Here is a 22,404-nt window from a genome sequence, read left to right on the forward strand (position 1 = left end):
CGCGTGGCTCTTTGGCTTCAAACGGTGACTTTTTTACAAAAGCGGTCACATCTCGGCTGCACTTCACCTTGGAGTCAGCCAGTCCTCCACGAAAGCGCCTCCAGTTGGTCCAAAACGCTGCCGCTCGCCTCTTGACCGGCACTCGTAAAATGAAAACAAATGGTGGATGTACATTTTTGGTGGTGGGGGGTGAAAAAATGGTTGCTCAACGGCAGAGGTCGGTAGAAAATCGCTGATAGAAAGCCAGCGGTAACTCTTGTAAGAAGCACTTTTAGAAACCGAGTCATGTTGAAGAGCACCTTGCACAGATGATAAAGATCAGATCAAGACAAATAAGAGATAACAAACACTTGGTGAAAATCTGCCGACTCTTAATTTAATCTTTAAAAAACCTCTGGATGGACCTTGGTGAGGGGTTTCAAGATCTGGAAGTGAAAATATTTTTTTTTGTACCCCCCCCCTGCCTTGACTGCTATTTCTGTCGAACTTTCCGCACGCGTTTCACACTCTCTCCCCGACGAAAATTCTTCAACGCAGAAATCTGCAGCCCTCGTCACGCGCCGCATGCCACCCGCCCCCCGAGAACTCTTCCGTACGAGTGTGTGAGGGCATGGACGTTTGCCATCGCACTCTTGCGTTCCAGGTTAATTACCGCTGCCAACGCAGGTGCGGAAAGCCAGTCGTCCCTCCCACATCAGCCCGGGACCTGCCGTCCGGTACACGGCAGCCTGTGTTTTCCTGTTTGGACGGCAGGAAATCGACTCGGCGCCCGCGTGTGCATGTGCGCGCACATGGAAGAGTGCCTCATTGTCTCAAAGTTTATGTAGAGTTACTAAATGCGTGAGTGAGTTTCTGCCGCAAAATGTGCGTGCGTGTGTGCGAGTATGTGTTTGTCTTTGGGCATGAGCAAATCCAGACCACACCCCTTTGAAGTCGGCTGTGTAGCGCGTTGAGGTTTGGGCGCGGGCGCACTCGGCTCCGCCAGTGGTTGGCAAGAAACCTTATAGCCCACATCAGTCAGACTTGCCATTCATGCATTATTCATATCGAATGCGGGGGGCGGGGGGGGGGGCACACACATAGTCCTAAACCTACATGTTCTTATCCTTACGCTGCAGGTTTTGCCCCTACTTGCCCGAACCCTCCCGTCTTGGAAATGCTCGAGTGGTTGGTGTTACTCTAATTCTACTCATCCCTTTCACGCTTGTATTTGGGCCTTTACTTTGCGAAAAAGTGAAATAAAATATCAGGATTTTTTTTTTTTTTTTAAAGAAAGCTGTTTTTAGTTGCAGCTGCTTTTGGTCCGACTTCCCATGATGGGGAGCTCTTAGCATAACAGAAGCCAATGTCGTCCTCTGATCTGGCTAACCATCTTCCAACTCTGGGATCTCTTTCTTTGGCGAGTCTCCTTTTCCCTTTGAATTTATTGCATTCGTGTCGTCTGATGTCCAGGAAATCAAGTTTCGGGACTATTTGGATCTGCTTGACCGAACGTGATCCTCCTTTGCATTTTCACACTGCATTTAGCGATCTCCCGCTCGCACCATTGGTTTGACAATCGGCTCTCCGGCGTTCTGGAATCTGAAATGTGTTCTTTGTCCCCCCCCCTCCCCCCCCCCCTCCCAATGTTTTCTGCAGCGAGAATGTTGGATGCTTTCATGGCGTTAGCAATCCATTTAAAATAGCAGACAATGGACAACGGGCCATTCGCACTGTTGCTGTACGACATTCCCGCCGTGCCGCAACCGGCGGCTGGACCGCTTGCGGTGCACTTGTTCATCACGCGCGTCCGCCTGGGTGGCGTCTGTCCTCGTCCTGGCCGAGCCTCGGCGCTCCCCGTCCCGCAAGCCACGACTCCCCACCGAGTTGGTGTTTGAAAATAATCTTGCGTGCGGCCTTGCATTTTTTGCTGCCGCGTAAATCGCAAATAGAAGCGTCTTCATTGTGTTTTCAGCGGCCGATGCCCGCTCGACTGCCAGCTTGTTTGGAAGTTGTTGTTGTTTTTTTTTTTCTCAGTTGTGTGCTGAGCTTCGGACTGGAGTTAAGCAACGCTGTTGTCCACATTAGTTTCAGAAATCAATTCTTTCATCTGTAGAATCTGTAGACCACGGTGTCCAAACTACGTGCTGGGGGCAATTTGCGGTCTATTTTCAGCAGTCTGCAGCATGACAAAAAAAAAAAAAAAACTGGCCTCAAAGTGCACAGGTGCAGGGTTCGATTCTGGGCTTCTGTGGCTTTTCTCCGGGTACTCCAGTTTCTTCCCACATCCCCAAAAACATGCATGGCAGGTTAATGGAACACTCGCAATTGTCCCGAGGTGCGATTGTGAGCGTGCGCGGTTGTTGGTCTGCGTGTGCCCTGCGATTGGCTGGCACCCGGTTCAGAATGGAGAGCTGGATCTGGTCTGTAAGGGAGAGAGGGCTCTTGGCCACCCCAAAAACTCATCAACTATTTCCCGTTACACCTTGAACAGGAAGCTGATGAACTAGAAAATGCAAAGAATATCTACTGGCTTTCTTGACCGACTTAAGCCCGTTTCTAAAAGAGTTTTAAAGTGGCCCTTTCATCCTTCCATTTTTATTTATTTTTTTCTGTATGCAGCCCTCAAAGGAAAAACTTTGGGCACCCCTGCCGTAGGCGCTGCGCGTTTGCGTCGGCACTGTGAATAGTGGATTCGCCTCCATCAATCTTGCTTTTGTTATACTTAGCCTCCGTAATTGTATTTCCACTGGCTCCGCATGGGAAATCTCGGAATGTTGACCTGGCCCGGCCCGTCGTTCATGTTCATCTCTTTTGGTCTCGCCACCCAATTTCTGCCGTTCACCTCGAGCCACAAAGGCCAGAAGGGGAAAGGTTGAACTGGACGGTTATGGGCAGCGGTGAACGATGGAAAGGGGAGGTCGCCGTGTCTGTGAGAAGTATTGCTGCGGTCCACTCCCACTAGAGGACCGTGCGTGCGTGCGTGCGTGCGTGCGTGCGTGCGCTCACGCGCTTCGCTTTGCATGTTTTTTTTTTGTGTGTTTATTTTAACTGTACAGGCTTCACTTTTTCACTAAGAAACCGTACGAGTTGAGTTTAAAAAAAAAAAGGCTCTAATTCGTAAAAGGAAAAGTGGAACCTGTTCTTTGACTTTTTGATCAGCAACTGACGCGGTAACAAACGTGGCGGGAAATTTTCGAAAAGAGAAAATGACTTGGATGTTGTCTCGGAACGTTGTTACACGCCGAGAAAAGTTTTTGTTGAATCGACTCCATTTTCATTCGATTTATTAATTTTTTCTTTCAACAAAGCGTAACTTTAAGTTGCGCGTCAAATAGTGACATCCGGGCGAATCTGCTCGCCTGCTGAAGCATTGCCGCCATCTAAATGTATTCTCTGCTCCGGTCTGCTCATACGTATCGATGACGGCGGATCTCCCTTTTTTTTTGTTCCCGGCGTGCTGAGCGAAAATGTGAAGAATTCTTTTCTTCTTCCAATCCTTTGTTTACATCAGGCCAAGTCAATCGTGGCCGACCTTTGGTCATTTCCGTTTTAGCGACTCCACGTTCTGTGACCATCTGCTTGCAAATAGAAGTCGGCCCAAGGACTTCCAAACTTGTTCCCGTTGAGGATTTTCCTCTCAACTGTTTACTTTTCAGCTTTGAACAAATTTCCCCACTTGAGAGCCACCTTAACCCGAGTCTCGTCATGACATTGTCTCTGTCACGGTACCAGCGGCCCTCACCGCGACGAACGGATAAATGATGTTCTCTCGCTTCTCTTCGAGTGGTTCTTGAACGCCGATGGCGTGAGCAACTCATTTCTTGTCCACCTTGTGAATGTGGTCCGGGTCTGGAATAAATAATCTCTTCATCCCTCATTTCATGATCATGGCGGTCAAGTCGTCCACACCCCCCCCCCACCCCCCTGCTTTGACCTTCCGCCTCTGACCCGACCTCCCCGTTGGCCACCGCGCACGGTTCTCTCCGCCCCACCCGCTCCGGGTGCCTGAAGACGACTCGCAAGAGCCCCCCCGACATCTGGTTCTGCTCGCCCATCCAATACCCGAAGGCCACAGGAAATCGCTGGAGAGTTTGAAGGCCTGTTACCTTGGGGGGTGGAATTAACAGGTGCGCCGGCGCTTCTTTCAACTCCCCCCCCATGACGGCTGGAGAATGGAAATAATAAACAAAACGGGACGCGTTGGGGCGATGGCGTTTTTCTCTCTGTTGCCTTTTTCGCGGCTTTATTCCTTCCAAATTCTTCGATTACATTTTTCTGTTGAGAGTTGCACTCGAAAGGTGCTCTTAAGTTATCTCGAAGGTTCAAAGGTTCAGGTCAAATGTTTTGCGTTGCGACCCTGAATGCGAGTTCAGCATCTGGGGAAGGGGGGTAGCGGGCTCAAATTCGAGGCGGGGGGGGGGGGGCGTATTTTCTGCAAAAAGGAAACAATGTTGACAGCGAGCGGCCAATTTGACAAAACGTTTGGATTTGCAGCGATTGTACGAAGGAAAAATGCGTTGCAATCAAAGTCGTTATTTATTGTCGGCCCGCTTCCCGCCGCATTCAATGCGCCGCCTGCCGCGAGCTCGGCTGCGGCTCGCCGACCCGTGAAGTCCCGCTCCGCCGCTCACTTGTTTTTATTGATAAACATGTTTGGATTGGCAGAACAATCCCCCCCACACTTAACGTGCGCGAGAGCAGGAGCGAGGGAATGAGAGACTGCTTCCTGTATAGACAGGAAGCGGAGACTTTTATGAGGGCAGCGCATTGATTTTTTTTTTTTGGGGGGGGGGGGGGGGTCTCTAGCGTGCTAAGTCAGGGAGTGCAACGCAATGAGTCGCTTCCTGCCGAGAAGAATGCGGTGCCGTTTATCTGGCTGACAACAGTTCCACTCAACTGTTAGTGTAAAAGGTTGCGCAATTAATCTCGGAGCGACGGAGCCACTTTGGCATCAAACCGCAGCCGCCGTGTGAGTCCAGGGCATTTGTTCGCTTCGGCCTCTTGGAGTTGATAAGCCGCCATGGGTCACCTTGATGCGCAAAGAGGCTTCATCTCATGACCCCCCCCCCCGCGCGGCTCCTCGATGTTCACCGGTGGCCTTTGGCAAGTCCTCGCAAGGACAGCTGACGCAATTCTCTGAATGACCAAAGCCAAAATCACAAGAAATGCACCTGACGTGACTTTTGACTTTTGAGCGAATGAAAAACGTCATTTCGCTTCAGCGAAGGTTGCAATTTTAATCTGCACGTGCCGATGGACCGCTTGAAGATTTCTGGGGCTCTTCCAGTAGCCCCGCCTGAGGTCAGGGGTCAGGGGTCGGAGTTGACCAACCACTTCTCCCTTCTTCGAGGAGCCGGAGCTCGACTCGAAGGTCCCCTCGTCCAGCCCTCATCCAGTCAGCCCGAAAGGAGGAGTCCTCCTCCTTTCCCTCTTGCACATCTGGCCGCCCCCAGAACGCTCATTTGGAGAACCAACAAGAATGTTTTTATTTCCCGGGAGTAAAGAAGAACTCCGGAGCGAAACCACAGACTTTAAACAAGAGAGAGGCACCGGCGACGGCCCTCACGCAGCCTGCTGCTGGGCCACGATGATGAACAAGCGTTTGCTCCCCCGTCGTCCTTGCTCATTTTTAAATTTTTTTTTTTGGTATAAGTCCTCACATCCATCATCAGTCCCTCGCATAGAACGTACCTTGCTATGCCTTTGTGGCCAAAACTCATAAATTGTTTGCTTTGGCTTTGAAGGAGGTCCAGTTTGCAAGCAGCGGTTTGGTTTCCGATGTCTCTGGTGGCCGAGACTGCTTTTGTGTCCTAAGCTTTTTGTGCCTTCGCCCGTTCTCGGGATACTCGTGCACGTCTTTAGAATATACGCTGCATGGAAGCGTGTGCAATCCCACTTGTATTCGGCAACACCCGGCATTTTTGGAAGCTTTTTTTCTTTTTTCCCCTGCGTACGGCGCGTCTGCCGTGACGTGTTTTTGGATGCATGTGTGGCGCGAGAGAATTGCGGGATGCATTTTACCGCTCTTACCCAAGCCAATCTGGATAACAATCACGATTCGCATGCTGTCTTCAATTGACACTAATATAATATTATGACTTCTTTTTTCAGTATTTCATTTCGGAACGTTTTCTTTTTTTTTTTGTGTGTGTGTGTCAGCCATACATTTTTTTTTGTCTTAAATTAAAATACTTGCTTACATAACGTCGTGATGTGTACAAACACTCCAAAATAGAACTTTGGGGCTGGCCACCACGCTTGAAGATCAACCAGAGAGCTTGACCATCCTTCTTGTAGCTGATGATGTCAAAGTGACGCAAGAGAGCAGGAAACTGCTCAGACTTCAAGCATGATGTCCATCGGGGGGGGGGGGGGGGGCAAGTATTGTACTGTTGTCTGCTGCAGCGATTGGGGAAAATCAAACAAACAAAAAACAAACCCCACCTGATTAGATGCCAGGCTTCACCACATGCACGCATTTTGCCTTTTGTGTCGCGTTTTCTGAAGCGAAAAGTACCGTAAGCGAAACACGTTCTCTGCAAATATACTGTACATTTTTTTTTTTTTTAATCTGGCGTTCCCAAATGCTTCTTTGCCATTTGGAGGTTATCGGCAGTCGCCGTGTGGATGGATGACCGAGTAGAAAAAGTTTTGCGCTCTCGCTTAGAAGAATATTTTTGGTCTGCTTTCAGTTGGACTGACATTGACGACTTTTCAAGTTTGAAAACAACCCAATCAAAACAAACGTATGTTCCGTACCGTGTACTGCTTTTTAGCGGATTTTGTCGACTGAAAATACAAGTTGGACTTCTGTAAATCTTCTGTCTGAATGTCAGACATAAATTCACCCACCCCCCCCACCCCCCCGCGCCCCTTTCCTGCCTCTAACATCAAGCATCGGCAATATGTTGAGGCCATTTAGAAGACTTGTAACCCCTCAGCTGATGGCAATCACATGATTTTTTTTTTTTGGGGGGGGGCACATTTTTTGAATCCTAAAGTTTTGGAACACTAGACAGTGTCAGGCAGACCCAAAAAATGTACGCTCAAATGGCAATGTCTTGAATTCAGAGAACAGCCTGGTCCTTTTTGCCTCTCCAAGAACATGAAACCTCAATGATCGCCATCTCACACACACACACACACACACACACACACACACACACGGGCTCGGCTGCGCTCTTTGCACGCGCGCACGCATGCCCAGACAGCTGTGCTCTATTACGGCAACGTACGGGAGCCACGTCTCCGCCCCTCACCTCCAGCCCTCCCCGCGACTCTCATTGGAAATGTTCGGCCGTGATGGGAGGAAGCCCCTGCCAGATTTATATGACGCAGGTGCACACTTTGGAAGGCCATCTCGTCCACATGCGCAATACACACACACACGCATCAGGCACGCGAGCAGACCGGCCCACAAAGACGGGGGGGGGGGGGGATCTCGTGTCAGCTACTTCATGTCTACACCGCTCACAAGTCACAACACACTTGAGACGCTCTCTCCTAATGTGTCCTAGCCGCCCGGAGCCGAATCCAAACCTCGCCGAAAGTCTCGCGTCCTTTGCCGCAACTGATTTGGAATTTTTCGCTTTGCCGAAATACGGGTTCCCTTCCTATCGTTTTCCTCCTCGAGCCGCCGCCTCCGTAGGCTTGCTTTTGTTCCGGGAATATCCGAGGCATTTCCTCTGTGCGCTAGCCCGCTATTTCCAATAAGAGGGAGGCTGGAGGTATGCGCCGGGCGGGCTGGGCTTGCCTTCTTGTTAGCGTTGTGCGATCGTCGAAAGAGACGGACGGACGGGAACACCGTCCCTCTGGAAAAAAAACGACATTCCAAGTAGGAACGGCTCACATGCCTACACAGCAATAAAAGTGCCGAAAACTCGAGCCATGTAGACCCTAAGAACGAAGGTTTTTTTTTTTGAAAGCATCGGAATTAACATTTTTACAATGACTACATGAACGATCCTTCTTATGACAAGTCGAAATTATTTCCAAGACAAGAATATTTCTTCTGGATTTGAACATATCCCGTGATACCACTGTAGGAGACGGAATAGCAAAAAATTGCCTATTCCGCGCGGGATTTTACAGTACTCCAAATGTCTCGTTATCGTGCGCCTCAGTTCCTTCTTTCCTGAGCGCCAGCTTGCGTGAAATAGAAGATGGACAGTGACGAGCTCAAGTTTCGGTGCCTTGCGCGCGGCAAGCAGCTGCGAGCGAGCGTGCGAGCGTCCTCTGCGGCTGACCTCTGCCGTCAAGCTGTGCCGGCAGAAAACGGCAAACGCCGGAGGTGCCGCCATTCCTGCGTCATTCCTGACCAGGGGAACTGCCGCGTACGTCTGTGGGCTTTCGGGCTGAGCTCATACCGTAAATATAACCGCATCTGTCTTCGACTCCACATCCGGACTGTCTGCGCCTGACAAGAAATTAATTCAACAAGTCCCTTTTTTTGGTCAAAACGCAACAGGAGAGCGCAGGGGTGCTTGGAAAAGTGAAAAGCAACATGAAGGGAAAACAATGGAATGGCTCGCGAAGTGTCGAAGCACGTAAAAAGAAAAATCTTTTGCAAAAATTTTTTTAAAAAATCACAGTTCCGTTGCAGCCATTCCCGGAAAAAAAAAAAAGACGCCCGGGGATTTTGCGAATCGGAGCAAGAGTTGTACGTCGTCTTCAGATCATTTCTTCAAAAGCATCCTGAAATTGCGACTTTCCCAATTCCGCTGATTTCAGATGGCGGGGTGGCCGTTCTTCAACGTTTGCCTTTCGTTTGTTTTGTTTTCGTCTTAAAGCCGAAAGTGCATCAAGGGGAAAAAAAAAGAAAAAAAAAACGCTGAAAACGAGTCCGTTGTAATCTGGCTGAACTCGGAGAGCGTTTTGTAATTGCATCGGCAGCCATGCGCCCGTGCACATTTCGACGTTGCGCTGCATTCGTCTCGGCATCCAGTCTGGGATTTTGGGAGCGCAACCGGGTTTTTTTTATTTTGTTGACTTTGGTTTGACATTGGTGCTCGTGCGCTCTGCGACAGATGCGCGGCCTAATTTGAGTCAGCGGGCTTCCTTTTGCTTTGTACCGGGGATTTTCCAGCACTACTTTGCTTGTGCATTTCGTGCACAAGGGCATCTGGAATGAGTTTGATAGCGGCGGTCTCGGCCGTCACGTCTGCCGAATGCAAAATTATTCACGTGAGCATTGGCTCAAATTCTTCTCGTTTTATCAAAAGTCTTTTTGATATCTTATCAAGTGCCGCATTTTATGCGGTAGCGTCCCGAGACCGGATCGCATCTCTGCCCTTTTCTAAAAAACATTATAAACCTGGACGTTTTTTTTTTTAAATTTAAGGTTCCATCTTCTGCGCTAAATTGTCGACACCGTCGGCCGCTGTGCAAGAGCCACCGAGTTCCCCCGTGGCGGGGGGGTCGGGGGGGGGTCATCTCGCGGGCAGACGGGAAGGCCCCGGGACTCAGCGCCGAGGGTTCAACCTCTGAGCTGTTGATGCGGTAGTTACTGAAGCATGCGAGCGAGACCCGGCGCGGGGGAAAGAGGAAAACACGAGAGCCAACGGCGGTGGAAAATGCGGCGGGAGGCAAACGTGGCTTTGTGGTCACAAACGATTTTCGAGAATTAAACGCGGGAATACCCAGACTTCTTCCAGTGTTTGTTCTCTCGTATCAAACGGGGAGTTCAGAACGTTGAACTTCGTCGGCCACTTTTGAGTTTGCCTTCTTGCAACCCCGAGTGAATATATACTCGCTCGGATTGATCTGATAAATCACCGCGAGATGGCTTTGATCAGCGGCGGGGTGGTGAGAACGTGAAAAGTTCATGCCTAGTTTGTGCATCAGTGCGGTGGTTTTATTTTGCAATCCAAGTGCCTTCCTTTAGGTTATGTTGTTATTTCGTCGCAAAGCATTGTTTTGATATTGGAGGTATCGCAAAAGCCAAGAAGAAAAATACTGTCGTGTCAAAAGTTCTGCTTGAAATGCATTTCTTCACAAAAATCTCTTTTACTCTGAATTTTCTTTGTAAATGAAGATTTTCAGGAAACTTATCCATGTTTCCCAAATGTACTTTTTTTTTTCCCGATGAAAGAAGAGGGTTTCTTTTGTTAGGTCATGCTTATACATGTTTGTTAGTACCATGCATATACAGTTACAGAACTAAAAAAATAGTCAAATGGTCAAAAATGGCTGCCATTGACCCAATTTGAGAAACCCCCCCCCCCCCCCCCCCCCATATATCCTCCATAATACCTAAAGTTGCTCGCATTCAAACTTATTTTGCGGCATGTTTCACTTCAGGTAGGAGTAACTGCTTTCCTGACTCGGTTGGTTTGGTCGGGTTGTAGCACAGCAACAAATTTCACTGACCCAAGCACGTAGTAAGCAAAGGTCTTTGTCACACAAATAAAAAAGTAGAAATCCCGACAATTTACTTGAATGTTGTGTCAAATGTCGCTCGCTCGGCATCCGTTGCAGCCTGATGGTCATCCCGGGAGCGGGATTCCCCCATCTGCGGCCCCTTCTCAAGGTTTTTTCCCCCCAGGCGGCGCTTTGGGACTTTGTCCCCCGCCCTCGTGGGGGTTAAGGTCAGAGGATGCCGTGAAAACTTGCCAGCTGCGGGCGTGTGAAGCCCTTTGAGACTCTTTTTGTGGTTCCCTGCGATCGACGTAAATGCGACTTGACTTGATTTGAATTCTCTTTGCGCTCTCCAGGCACGTGTACAAATGACCAATCTGTGAAGCTGCGATAGACAGTCGAAATTTGTAGCGAGACAGAGAGCGGCTGCTCCGTTTAACGACACCACATAAAACATCCCGAAGGAGCTGGAAAGAACCCATCTTGTCAAGCGCGCTCCGAAGAAAGTCATGGAAGCAGACCGTTTTCATCAATCCGCTTTGCGACCGAGACAAAGCCGGCTCCGAGCCAAATGCCCCTGGATGCAATTAGCTCGACTTGAGCACAATGAAACGTGCGATTGAAAGCAGAGCGCTGGCGCGGTCTTCAAACGATCTTTTTTTTTTTTCAATTTTGTATTTTTTACAGTATGTGATTGATCACTCGCGAATGTCAGCATCGGCAAATACACACGAGCTGTGATTAGCCTCGACTCATTTGTACTTTATTAGACACAGTAGTACATGTCGCAATAATTCTGCATCTTTGATGCGCTTGCCATCGCCACTGAGATAAAACTGCGAGTTAGCGAACTACGAGTGGCTGCCAGCATCAATTCAAGCGACGCGCCAAAAGTCGACCGTTGTTGATCACTGCGAAAGGCGATGCATCATTCAGCGCTTTGCCGACCCGCCCGCATTTGGCCCCGCAGGCTACTTTTCGATCGAGGTTTTGTTTTATGTAGCCGATGTAGTCTGTTGGCCGTGGCCCTCGCTTGTTCTCAAAGGCTTTCTAATGGAGTTCATCATAAATACGGTGGAACTTGGACGCAGACATTTGGTGCACTCGGGAGGAGTTCTGCATTCAGGAAGCAAAACGATCCATTTCCACAGGGGCGGATTGGCTTCGGCTCCTGCGCTGTCGACTCAGTGCACCGTTTACGACGGCGGTGTCTAATCTATTTGAGGCCCGCGACCGAAACGAACAATGGCAAATACTTCCTGTACTACTGCGCATGCGTACGCCACTGTGGTGTTCGCTGTTGCCATTTCCGAGCTAAGCAGTAGGAGTCGCTGTGGCAGGCTGAGGTCGGATTAGATTTTTGCGGAAGGCTTGTTTTTGTTGTAGCGAACCTCATTGCGAGAGGCAAGGGTAGAGAAAAGGATTTCATATTACGCAACATTGGGACTTTTCGTCATAGGGGGTAGCAGAAAACAGGGAATGCTTTAATGCATGAAGATTTTTTCACACTAGGGGGGTATTTTCGCCCATATAGGTTTCCTTGTAGAGGAGTTTCACTGTAGTGAATAAAGAGAATTCCGTTTTAGAGGCCACAATAGTTTTATAAGACAAGCAATCTACAATTGCTTTCTTGACTGGCTTGAACGTGTTTCCCCCCCCCCACAAAAAAAATGGAGCAATTTTAAAGTGACCCTCCCAATTTTCTGTCGCGAAAAAGTTTGGCCACCCCTGATTTGTAATCATTGGAGGGAGGGCACAGTTCATCGGCATTCGGCCCCTGCGTTTATTTTCAGATGTCCGTGAGCATGTCACCAGTGTGAAAATGGGTTTGCGCGCGTGCGCCGATGGCCGCGTGCGTCGATGTGTGCCAGCGGCGCAGTGGGCCCGCGGGAGCGCTCGGCCCTTCTTTCCCACAGTGCGCGTCCCACGAGCTTTCATGGTGACGTCACAACTGAGGTACAGGCAAGCGCCCTGCTCGGAGGCCCGAAGGTCAGGAGAAAGATCTCTTTTGATGCCAAACCAAACTCTCGCTCTCTCTCTTTCAGGCTATGTGGTTGATGCTGCAACAGGAGGAGCCCGATGATTTCGTCATCGCAACCGGGGAGGTGCACAGCGTGAGGGAGTTTGTGGAAAAAGCCTTCCAACATGTGGGGAAGACCATAGTGTAAGCGCACACAATCCTTATCGTGAATTTTCTCCCCCCCCCCCCCACCCCCGTTCAATTCCCTGTTGAGAAATCGCACTTGATACAATCCAGACTTATATGAGCGCGACAGTGGCACATATCAGGTCGCCATTTTACATGTTGCATCATTGTCATTCTTTGAAAATCGTTGCATAAGCCTTCCGCTTCCATTTGGGGTCAGGTCTGCGCGTGTTCATGTTGGGAGGTGAGCAAGGTTTTGTGGTTCATGGCAACGTGCCCTATTTTGCAGGTGGAATGGCAAGGATGAGCACGAGGTGGGCTGTTGCCAGGAGACGGGAGTCGTGCATGTCAAAGTCAATCCAAAATATTTCCGGCCAACCGAAGTGGTAAGTTTTGACCGTTTCACGGGGATCTTTTCTTGGAAAGTACAGTATTTGCTCACCCGGGAGTCGATTGCGCAACCAAGCTGCCTCTTACAAAAGGCTGGAGTAGTAGAGCGATCTTAATATATTAAAAAAATAATAAACAAATCAAAATGAAGGGGCAATTAGCTACCTTACAGTAACTGTCATGTTTCCGTGTAATGCATCACCTCGCACGTTTCCTGCTTTCCATAACAGACCTAAGCACGAACCTTTTCTTTTCCTTTCTTTGTACGTCTCTCATTCCCGGCCGTCGCGCGTCCAAGTGTGCACTCGGCAGCTCCAGAGCACTTTCAAGCCTAAATTATCCCGGCCGCTTATCGTGCACACGCGCTGTCCTCCGCGGCCGAAAAGCAGCCCGTCGGAATCGCCCCTTCGTTCTAGCCGTGACTACGCATCGCTCAGTCGGAAGCGGCAATCATTTTTCAGAAGAGGAATATTTCGGCCGTGAGAGTCAAAGTAATGACACGAGCCCCCATCCGATGATCCTTCCGTCCGCCCGGCTGTAGGTGTGAAGTGGCCCTCTCTCATCAGTCTGCCCCCCCTCCAAGGGCATTACGGCTGCTCCTTGGGGAGCGCGAGTGTCGGGTTACCGGTCGTGTTGCGGCCCAGATGATGTGTCGGGTCTTCAGTTGAAAGCCAGGAGTGCCGCTCGTCAGAGGGTCGGCGCATTTGGATTAGAAGTGAGATTCAGTCGAGTGATGCAGGATTAGTGCAGGGGGAGGGGGGGGGGCAGGCCGCCCGACTGCCGTGTCCGCACCTGGGCCGAGATTCTTCGTACGTGGTCCAAAAGGTAAAAACAGGACATTGCAAATATTGAATTTGATGTTGCGTTATTTGGGGAGCTCGCTTGGATCGATTCACGCCAGCAACCCGGAAACCTGTTTGAAGTCAGCCCCGGTTTGCTTGCCCCCCTTTTTATGCGCACAGTCATTCAGGCACAAGTACGCAAAAGCCACGCGAGCCTCGAAACAAACGCGTTGACAAAGTATTAAAGTGTTATGCAGAAATTTTGAAGTGGCCCTTTACGCCCTTCCATTTTTTTTTTTTCTCTACGCGGCCCTCAAAGGAAAACGTTTGGCCACCCCCGCTGCAGCCCGCGTCTCCGTTTGTAGGCCGAGCGTCAAGGTGGTACCTTTTCTCTTCTCTCGTCCATTGTCTATTGTCTTTATCTGGAGCTCGAAGAGAGTGAAAAGCGTTTAACCCCTGACCTCTTTCGGCAGGAAGTTTATGACACCGGGCTCACAGCTTAGCATTGTTGCTCTCCTCAAGTGGAAATACCTGTCATCGTGTGGCTACACGCTAAAAGAATTCAGCTGATTCAGACACTTCTTTTGTGTTTGCTGTGAAGCGCGAGAAAGAAAAAAAAAAAAAGCGCTTGCGCAGGTTTGTAAAAGCAGGGTGCCCTCAGGCCACGTGCCAATATGTCGCGTATGTCATTCATCACTCCCCTTGTTTGGGTATGTGTGTGTGTGTGTGCACGCGCGCGTGTGTGTGTGTGTGTGTGTGTGGCACAAGCTCGTTTCTCTCCGGAGCCCAACAGGGTGTAACGAGCGAATTGCGTCAACCGTGCAGGTGTTCCTTGCGTTTGGGTGTTTGCGAGGGCAGTTCGTTTGTTTGCGGTTGTGTCGCGACGGGCTTGTCGTTTACCGACCGTGCGAGCGCACCGGCCGCAATGGTGCAAGCACGTTTGTCGGTATGTGAAGACGAAAGTATGTCGGAAGGGCTGACAGATTTGTTGTTAATGTAGCGATAGATAAGTCGATCAGCGTCAGGCCGACATGGCCGCTGATGGCATTCTTTGAGCTTTGCCAAGTTGTCAGTCTCGATCTTTCAGCCTTTGGGTTTCAGTCAGAACTGAACACGGTCGAGCTTGAGTGTCCAACGTTCTTGAGTGGCATTTTTGCGCGTGTTCCAAATTTCACTCCGGTCGTTGACAGCCGATACAGGATGTGAATTGAGTTTGGGGGTTTTCCTTTACTGTTCTCAGTACATCGCACGTGTCACTTCAAAGTTCTGCCTATGAGAAGTGATTATTTTTAGGTTGACCGTATTTTTGTGGACGATCGGGCACCCGTAAAATCCTTTCGTTATCCCCAAAATGGACGGTGCACCTCACGATCCGGGGCGCCTTATGAGTTACCGTATTTTACGGACTATAAGTCGCTCCTGAGTATAAGTCGCACCGGCCATAAAATGCACACTAAAGAAGAAAAAAATAAACCATACATAGGTTGCACTGGAGTATAAGTCGCATTTTTGCGCAAATTTATTGGATAAAATCGGTGTCACTTTTAAAGAACTCCGCGAACTCCGGACATAAAAGATGCGGCGTTTCCGCTTCGACTTCGCTTACATCAGAGTCATCGTCAGTTGTTCTTATCAGTTACCGCCAATGTGGAAAGTATCAACACAGGCCTAGAGCACCCTCTTGTGGTTTAATGTGAAAATAACATGTGAAATGATAGAACGTGTTAATCATTTCACACATACATCGCTCCAGAGTATAAGTCGTACCCCCGGCCAAACTATGAAAGAAATGAAAAAAACTGCGATTTATAATCCGGAAAATACGGTCATTCTGCTTGTTCCTCCAGAGGGACTTCTAGACCCAATCTGTACGTTCTCACGGTACTTCGTTGTCAGCTTTTCCCATCAAATGGCCACCAACTACGACATATGATTCCGTATGAACATTGCTACGTTGCTAATCACCAGAGGGGAATCCCGCACGGTACATTTCGTTCATAAGCTAGGTTGCAGTGGCAGTTCTCCGCCCGCGGTTCATTGGAACAAAGGCCTTCTCACTATTTTGTGGGGGGGGGGAGAAAAAATCTGGTCATGATAATGAATTTGACCTTATGAAGGTGTTCGTTGTAAGCGACATCGACAAATGGAAAATGAATGACGTGCGATCGCGACTTTGAAATGTGAACGTTATCGGGGCGACAACCTCGTCAACGGGGTACGTTGAAAATGACGGTCAACTATTTACCGTCCAATACTTCACATAGATAACGCGCCTGATCATCCAGCGTGCTTCATCGTCCGAAAAATGCGGGAAGGGTACAGTATATCCTTCAATATATTTCGAACGCTGCGTCCGTGTGCATGTGCGAGCAGCGGCGCCCCTCTGCACCAAATGGCTTTTAATTCCAAAGGAGAAAATTTCATTGGAATATGAATCCTCCTGCATCGAGAAGACAATCCGAACTTGACTGTTGAATGAAGTCTGTCAATGTACAAGAGTATGAATGCAACATTTGTGTGTGTGTGCGTGCGTGCGTGATTGTGTCGGCAGCCATCATACTTTCCATTTCATGTGTCGCTTGAGGCCAAAAACTGCTACTGGCTGAGTGACAGGCACAGCGGGGTTTTTTTTTTTTTTGGGGGTGGGGGGGTTGTAACCTCATGCGGAGAAAAAAATCTCCATGAATGGGAAGTTGTCTTTCGCTGTGTTGACTTCCTCCGTCCCATCTGCGTACACGTAACTGCTCACCTGTCATTTGCCGCACAACTTGTTGCTGGCCCACCGCCTCTTCTCGGTCTGAGCAGTACGATGGATGCAGGGGTGGGGATAGGGGAGGGGGGCGGGGGGGGAAGGCCCGGAATGCCCCTCCAGGCAAGATTACCTGACTGTGAGACGGGAAAAACAATCCAACTTTGTCTTCCTGTGTCGTATAAATCGAAAAAAAAAAGCATCCTTCCAACAGCATCACCATTGACGTTTTTTTTTTGGGGGGGGTTGTTCTCAAGCGGAGACATTTGTTGTCTCTTACATGTTGAGCTGTGAGTTATTTCTTATAATGGCCTCCATTAATAATGCTCTCAAATCTCGATTGATTAATTGACAAAGGCGTCCGCCGCTTCAAACGGGGACGCCCCCCCCCCCCGCCCAAACAGATGCTCATCTTTTTCTCCTCAAAGAAAGGTGTGGTGACTGTCATCACTTGAGTTCCTCGACTTATCTTCAGGAACTCGTTTGCATTTGCACACGCTTAAAATGAAAACATACCGCAAATGTTCGACGCTCAGCTTTGCAATCCGGCGTTTTTGTGTGCGCGGGGGCGGGGGGGGGCATAAGAAGTTTTCGTGAGGGAACCCCAATTGGACAGCGGAAGCAGACGCACTGCAAGCGTGACTGAAGCGACCCAGGTTGCACTCACCTCACATGCACTCTTCGGGTATTCCTCAACCCCGCCCTGTCCGTCAACGTCTCTTCGGCCACGTCGCTAGTGAGAAGCGTCTTATCTCCATTCGTTGCGTGTGACTCAGACATGGAGTCGAGCCCTCATTTTCCCGCACCGCTCTCAGATGCGTTTGACAGGTCTCTTCTTTTGTTGTTGTCGGCGTTGCACACCCGAGTTATTTCTTACTCGGCGAGTGCGAAACGTCGGAGCGAAAGACCGAAAGCGAGAGCCGGCGTGACTGACGGCGGTGCGAGCTGCGCACTCAAAGGTCGACGCGATTGACCGCTTCAGGTTTTCATTTCATCTTTGCGGTCATGCAAGCGGAGAAGCTAGACCGGGCAACTCAACATTTTTGCTTTCTTGCCAGACCACTTGCCGTTCCTTTTCTCAGATCGTCGATCGTCGCTCGTCATGAAGCGCTCGGCTCCAACCCTAAAAATAGCCGCGTTTACGCACCTCGCCTCGCTATCTGTCAAGTATTCATCTTCGGTATGAATGACTGTTCTTTCTTTTCGGAACGGCTGTCATACCAGCAGTCGGATGCGCATCGCGGCATTCACTGAAAATACGCCGCGTGTGGCGTGTCATCGCCGCTTTCGTCGGCACTTGGAAGCGCGAAACGATGGCCCCGGTGATGAAGCGCGACGAACGACAGTTCGCAAGCACCGTCAACCTGCCTCGTGAGGTCAGCCGCGTTATGTCGCAAGTGCACACCTGACCCATCCGGTTGCCAAATGTTTTTCATTCGAGGACAGTTGCACCCTTGGATACTCGGAGGCAGTTCGATATTATCAGTAAAACGATGCTGAATGCATTCCTTGTCGGGGGTTTTTTTTGTTTTTTGTTTTTTTTTTTGGTGTGTTTTTTGATGAAAACCTGTCTGCATAACTTCCCTTTGAGTGCTCCTTGCGTGCATTGCAAGCACGTTGAAGGAGCGGCTGCAATAGCCCAAGCGCGCTCGATTACTACTCATAAAATGCCAGACAATTGAAGATGGGGATCCAAAATTTTTCATCAGCCCTACTGGGAAGCCGCATGGGACCGCTCGCTGTCTAAGCACGCGTATGACAAAAAAATAAAATAAAATAAAAACGGCATTTTAAATGAGGACAAAGGCTCCAGTTAGCAGCATTTTGGACCAACTGGAGACGCATAATGGAGGATTGTCTGACTCCAAAGTAAAGTCATGTTTGATTGATCAGAGTAGTTGTGTCTTTTAAAGTAGCAGCCGCCGTTTGGTCACAAAGTCTTCCTAGCAACGGAGAAAACAGGAATCCGCTCATAGTTGGGGCTGCTCGAGCATGTGCCGAGTGCAAAGAATGTTCCGACACGAAATGTCGTCGATTTTGGCCAGGCTGGACAATTCAAAATGCGGATTTTTGCACGACAAACCGGGGGATGAGATGCTTTGTGACTCGCTTTTATAACGTACAAATACTGACACGCTTGTTTGCGAGAAACAGTGAAAAGGAAAGACGTGTGAAGCGGCGCCGTTGGCAACGTCCGCTGGAAAAGGAGCATGTGACTTTTTCCGAGCCCGAGCCCATCCGGGCCTCTCCGTGATGACTACGAGCCGAGATATCCTGGAGAGCTTTCAAAATGCATTTGAAAAACGCACACGCACACACACACACACACACACACACACTGATGGAAATGTTGTGCAAATAGGTGGCGAATGCAAAGGCTTTGCCAGTCTTCGATCTGCTAAAATTGAGATGTTGCAGATTTTCTGATGGGATTGACTGCAGTTGGGAGGAAGTCAACTGAACCGCACCAGATTTGGCCGACTTTTGTTCGCTTGTTTTTTTTTGTTGTTTTTTTTTTGGGGTGGTGCGGCACCATGGCGCGGATGTTATCATTCACGCTTGACCGAATAAACTGCACAATCACAACAATCGCAATCGTTAACCAACCAACCGAGCCATGCTGACAATAGTGAGCGCAAGCTAAATATATCGTCGACCTAAATCGGACGCCGCGCTGAGCAAATTCCACCAACGCCCGATTTGAGGTGCCCGCAACATCTATCGCGATGTATGCCAATCCGATCTTTTCAACGTGGTCGGCTACGTTTTTGCTGCGAGCGAACGGGCGATGGGATCACCCAACTGTCTGTCGAGGGGGCACGAAATAAGCCAACGCGGGTGAAGAAAGAGGCTATCTGGTGCGGCTTGGAAGATGGAGAGTTTCCGGCCGCCAGCGCTCCCTTGGTCACGCGCCAGCTGATGTGAATTTAGGTGATGGGCGGCTTTCACCCCTGGGAGAGGATCTGGAAGACAAACGGGACGGAGAGGCTCGAAAAAAAAAAAAGAATGGGATTGACCTCTGACCTGCGCTCTGTAACGTGATCCCGCTATCTTTATTGCAAAGGGAAGAAGGGGGGGCGGCGGGGGTAGAGGAGGTCAGGAGGGAAAAGGAAAGGTGGGAGCCACGTCGCGCCGCTGATTACAACTTCCCGGGGTTCACCGACAAGGCTGCGCGCGCATAAACGGAGACCCTAGATCAGACCGAACTGTAAAACGGGAATTTGATGAGCGGCTGACCGGCAATGCCGATCGGGTGGGGGGGAGCTGCAGCCTTTTGAACTTGAATGGAGGGAGTTCCGTCTTTCAGGTTTGAATCTGGGTTACTTGTTTATAATGGCAGACTTCTCAAAAGCATTCGTAAAATCCTCACAAATTGCTCATTTTTCCCAATGTAGCCATCGATTAGCTGAACCGCTTTACCCTCAGGCGTGCCGGAGCCGAGCCCGATCCCGACCGTCTTCGGGCCGGAGGCGGAGGGACACCCTCAACTGGTTGCCGGCCAATTGCAGGGTGCACATTCACAACTCGGGACAGTTTTTTTTTTTTTTTTAAGAGTGGCCACGCATGTTTTTGGAATGCGGGAGGAAAGCGGATTACCCGCAGAAAACCCACGCAGGCACGGGGAGAACATGCGAGCTCGTGCCGCCTTTCCCAATACAATTGGCCAAATTGAAGAGGCGCGTCGAACATTTCGTGACAAATTCAAAGCATTCCCGCCTCCACGTCTCACATTCTGCATCCCTTCACATCTTCCCCATTGACGTCCAGCGTCTCCACAAATTGCACGCCGGCTCGAAGAATCGTAGTAGCAAAGGTGTCCGATGATTGCAATGCATGCGGCACGATGACACGATGAGGCGCATCGCCATCTGACCTCATGACGCGTTATCGCAACACACGCCGGCAGCTCCGCCGGCCAAGCCGCACTCGTGAACGCCTGACGCGCGAATGAGCATATTTGGTCGAAGGCCCCCCCGCATTTCCACATGCGAGCCAATTTCGTCTCGTCCGTTTGGAATCGCGGGCCCATTCTTTGTTTTTTTTTGTTGTTTTTTTTGGATGCACCTTTTTGTTTTGGGTGAAGCGGTTCTAATCGCCAACCGCAGATTGCAAGCTATTTTCTAGAGCACGAGAAAGGACGATGGCTCCTTTCGGGAGTCGGGAGGCTCCGCGTGCCGGACTTGTGGATCGCAGGCCTTTTTTTTTTTTTTCCGAGCGGCTTTCGCCCGCCTGTCTGAGAACGAGAGCTGGCGGCGCATGCGTGTGTCTGGCAGTCTGGTATTTCCTGAAGGAGTTTCCTCCCGCCGTCGGAGCGGAACCGGCCCCGGGCAGCAAGCGGCAACCGCCAGCCATCGGAGAGCCCGATTGTTGCCGCGTCGAGCGGATTTGCCGTTATTCGGACGCCGATGTCGGTGGCGTGATGGATTGGCGCATCCTGCACACCTTCCGGTAATTGGCCGACAGATAGCGAGGGAGCCGGATCGCGGGCCAGGATTCCTGCGCTATCGGCTCGCTTAAGCGTGACGAGAGAGACGAGGAGGGAAGGAAAGAATGACTGACAAGGGTGAGGGAGAAAAGCCCGACTCCCTCCCGGCAGATTAGGCCCGACTCCTCGGCCGGCTGCCGTCGGCCGGCCGGATTTGGCCGCGGAGCGACCCGAGTGTCACGCCGAGCGATCGGGGTGCGAAAAGTCCGCGTTCGCTCGACGTCGGGCGTCCGTCCAACCTTTCGGCAAGATTTGTAATCGTGCCGGTCAAAATTTCTTTGAAGAGCATTTGTGAGGTCAGAGGTCGGAAGAGAGGGCCCGGCTGACAATTTGGCTCCTAGTTCATTCCAAAAGTGGATGTTGGGGTTCGGGTCACGCCTCTCAAGTGCTTCCACGTCAAACTCATCCAAGCATGCCCGTGTGGAGGCTCAATTTTGTATCCTGGGCGGCACCCGCGCTCGGGCGGCCAATCCGATCGCCGATCCCGGATGTGCATTGAAGTTCTGCGAATTCGCCAACATGTACGAAAAAATTTCATTGTACGCGCACGTCGAGAAAGGTTAATGTGGTGTGACCCCCCCCCCCCTCCAGTTTCTTCCCTTGACTTTTTGTCCTGACGGTGTCATTCATCCTGATGTGAGGACCCCCCCCCCCCCCCCCCACCACCACCACCACCACATTCTTCCCGTAACCCGAAGGCGGCTTTGTTGCATTTTTATTTTTTCTCTTCTCTTTTCATCGGTGCGCTCTCTGCTCACTCCGCGATCGCTCCCGCTCGTTCTATTTCATCTTTGGCAGGACTCGTTTGTCTGTCATGTTGTTCAAGCTTCATGTCCGTCGCTCTTGCGACACTCGGCGCCGGCGGGAAAACGCCTCGTCGCTCGGAGTCGTGCCGCCAAATGCATGAATACTTGACATGAATACATTTCTGGGATGCCTCTTGCAGGCAGTCCTTTTTCTTCCTCGGCGGCTGTCTTGAGTGCACGTCAACTACTGAGAGGGCCCGGCGCGTCCGCCTGCCACTTTCACCGTCTCCCCCCCCCCCCCCCCTTTCCCGTGGAAGTCAGTCGACAATGCCACCGTTTATGACTTACTGCTTCCAATGCGACGTCTATTTGGAAGTTTACAAGAATTTGTTGTTGTTGTTTTTTTTTCACAGCTGAACCTTGTTTCAACGTCACGCCGTTTACGACGTTTCCAACCCCGTAACGTTCACATTTCAAAATCCTTCTCACAGACTGTTTGTCTCTGGAAATGATGACAGATTTTTTTTTCGATATACAGTACATATATTTTTTAAATGTGTTTAATTGAGAGAGTAACTCGCGCTTGACGTTTTGTTTGTTTTACGTCAGCGTTTGAAAGATGGACTCGTTTGGTCATCTGGAAGAGCCGTCCGTCTTTCGTGCCCTCGACTTTGTGCGAGCAGGCCTTCGCGGACGCTTCCTCCGAGGTGTTGAACGTTTTTTGTTTCCCCCCCCCCCCCCCCCCCCCTCCTCCGCCTCCTCCTCCT

At 50.3% G+C, this 22,404-nt stretch overlaps 1 protein-coding gene across 1 annotated transcript in view; it reads left to right on the plus strand.

The window, feature by feature from the left end:
• gmds (GDP-mannose 4,6-dehydratase) overlaps positions 1-22,404 on the plus strand; it is a 56,136-nt gene that overhangs the window by 28,857 nt on the left and 4,875 nt on the right. The window contains exons 8-9 of the mRNA XM_086115427.1: positions 12,384-12,502; positions 12,774-12,870. Of these exons, the coding sequence (XP_085971553.1) occupies positions 12,384-12,502; positions 12,774-12,870 (216 nt within the window). The remainder of the gene's footprint in view (positions 1-12,383; positions 12,503-12,773; positions 12,871-22,404) is intronic.

Source organism: Hippocampus guttulatus, chromosome 7, assembly GCF_054856545.1.
Source record: "Hippocampus guttulatus isolate MCC_2025c chromosome 7, RoL_Hgut_1.0, whole genome shotgun sequence".
Lineage (NCBI taxonomy): Eukaryota > Metazoa > Chordata > Actinopteri > Syngnathiformes > Syngnathidae > Hippocampus > Hippocampus guttulatus.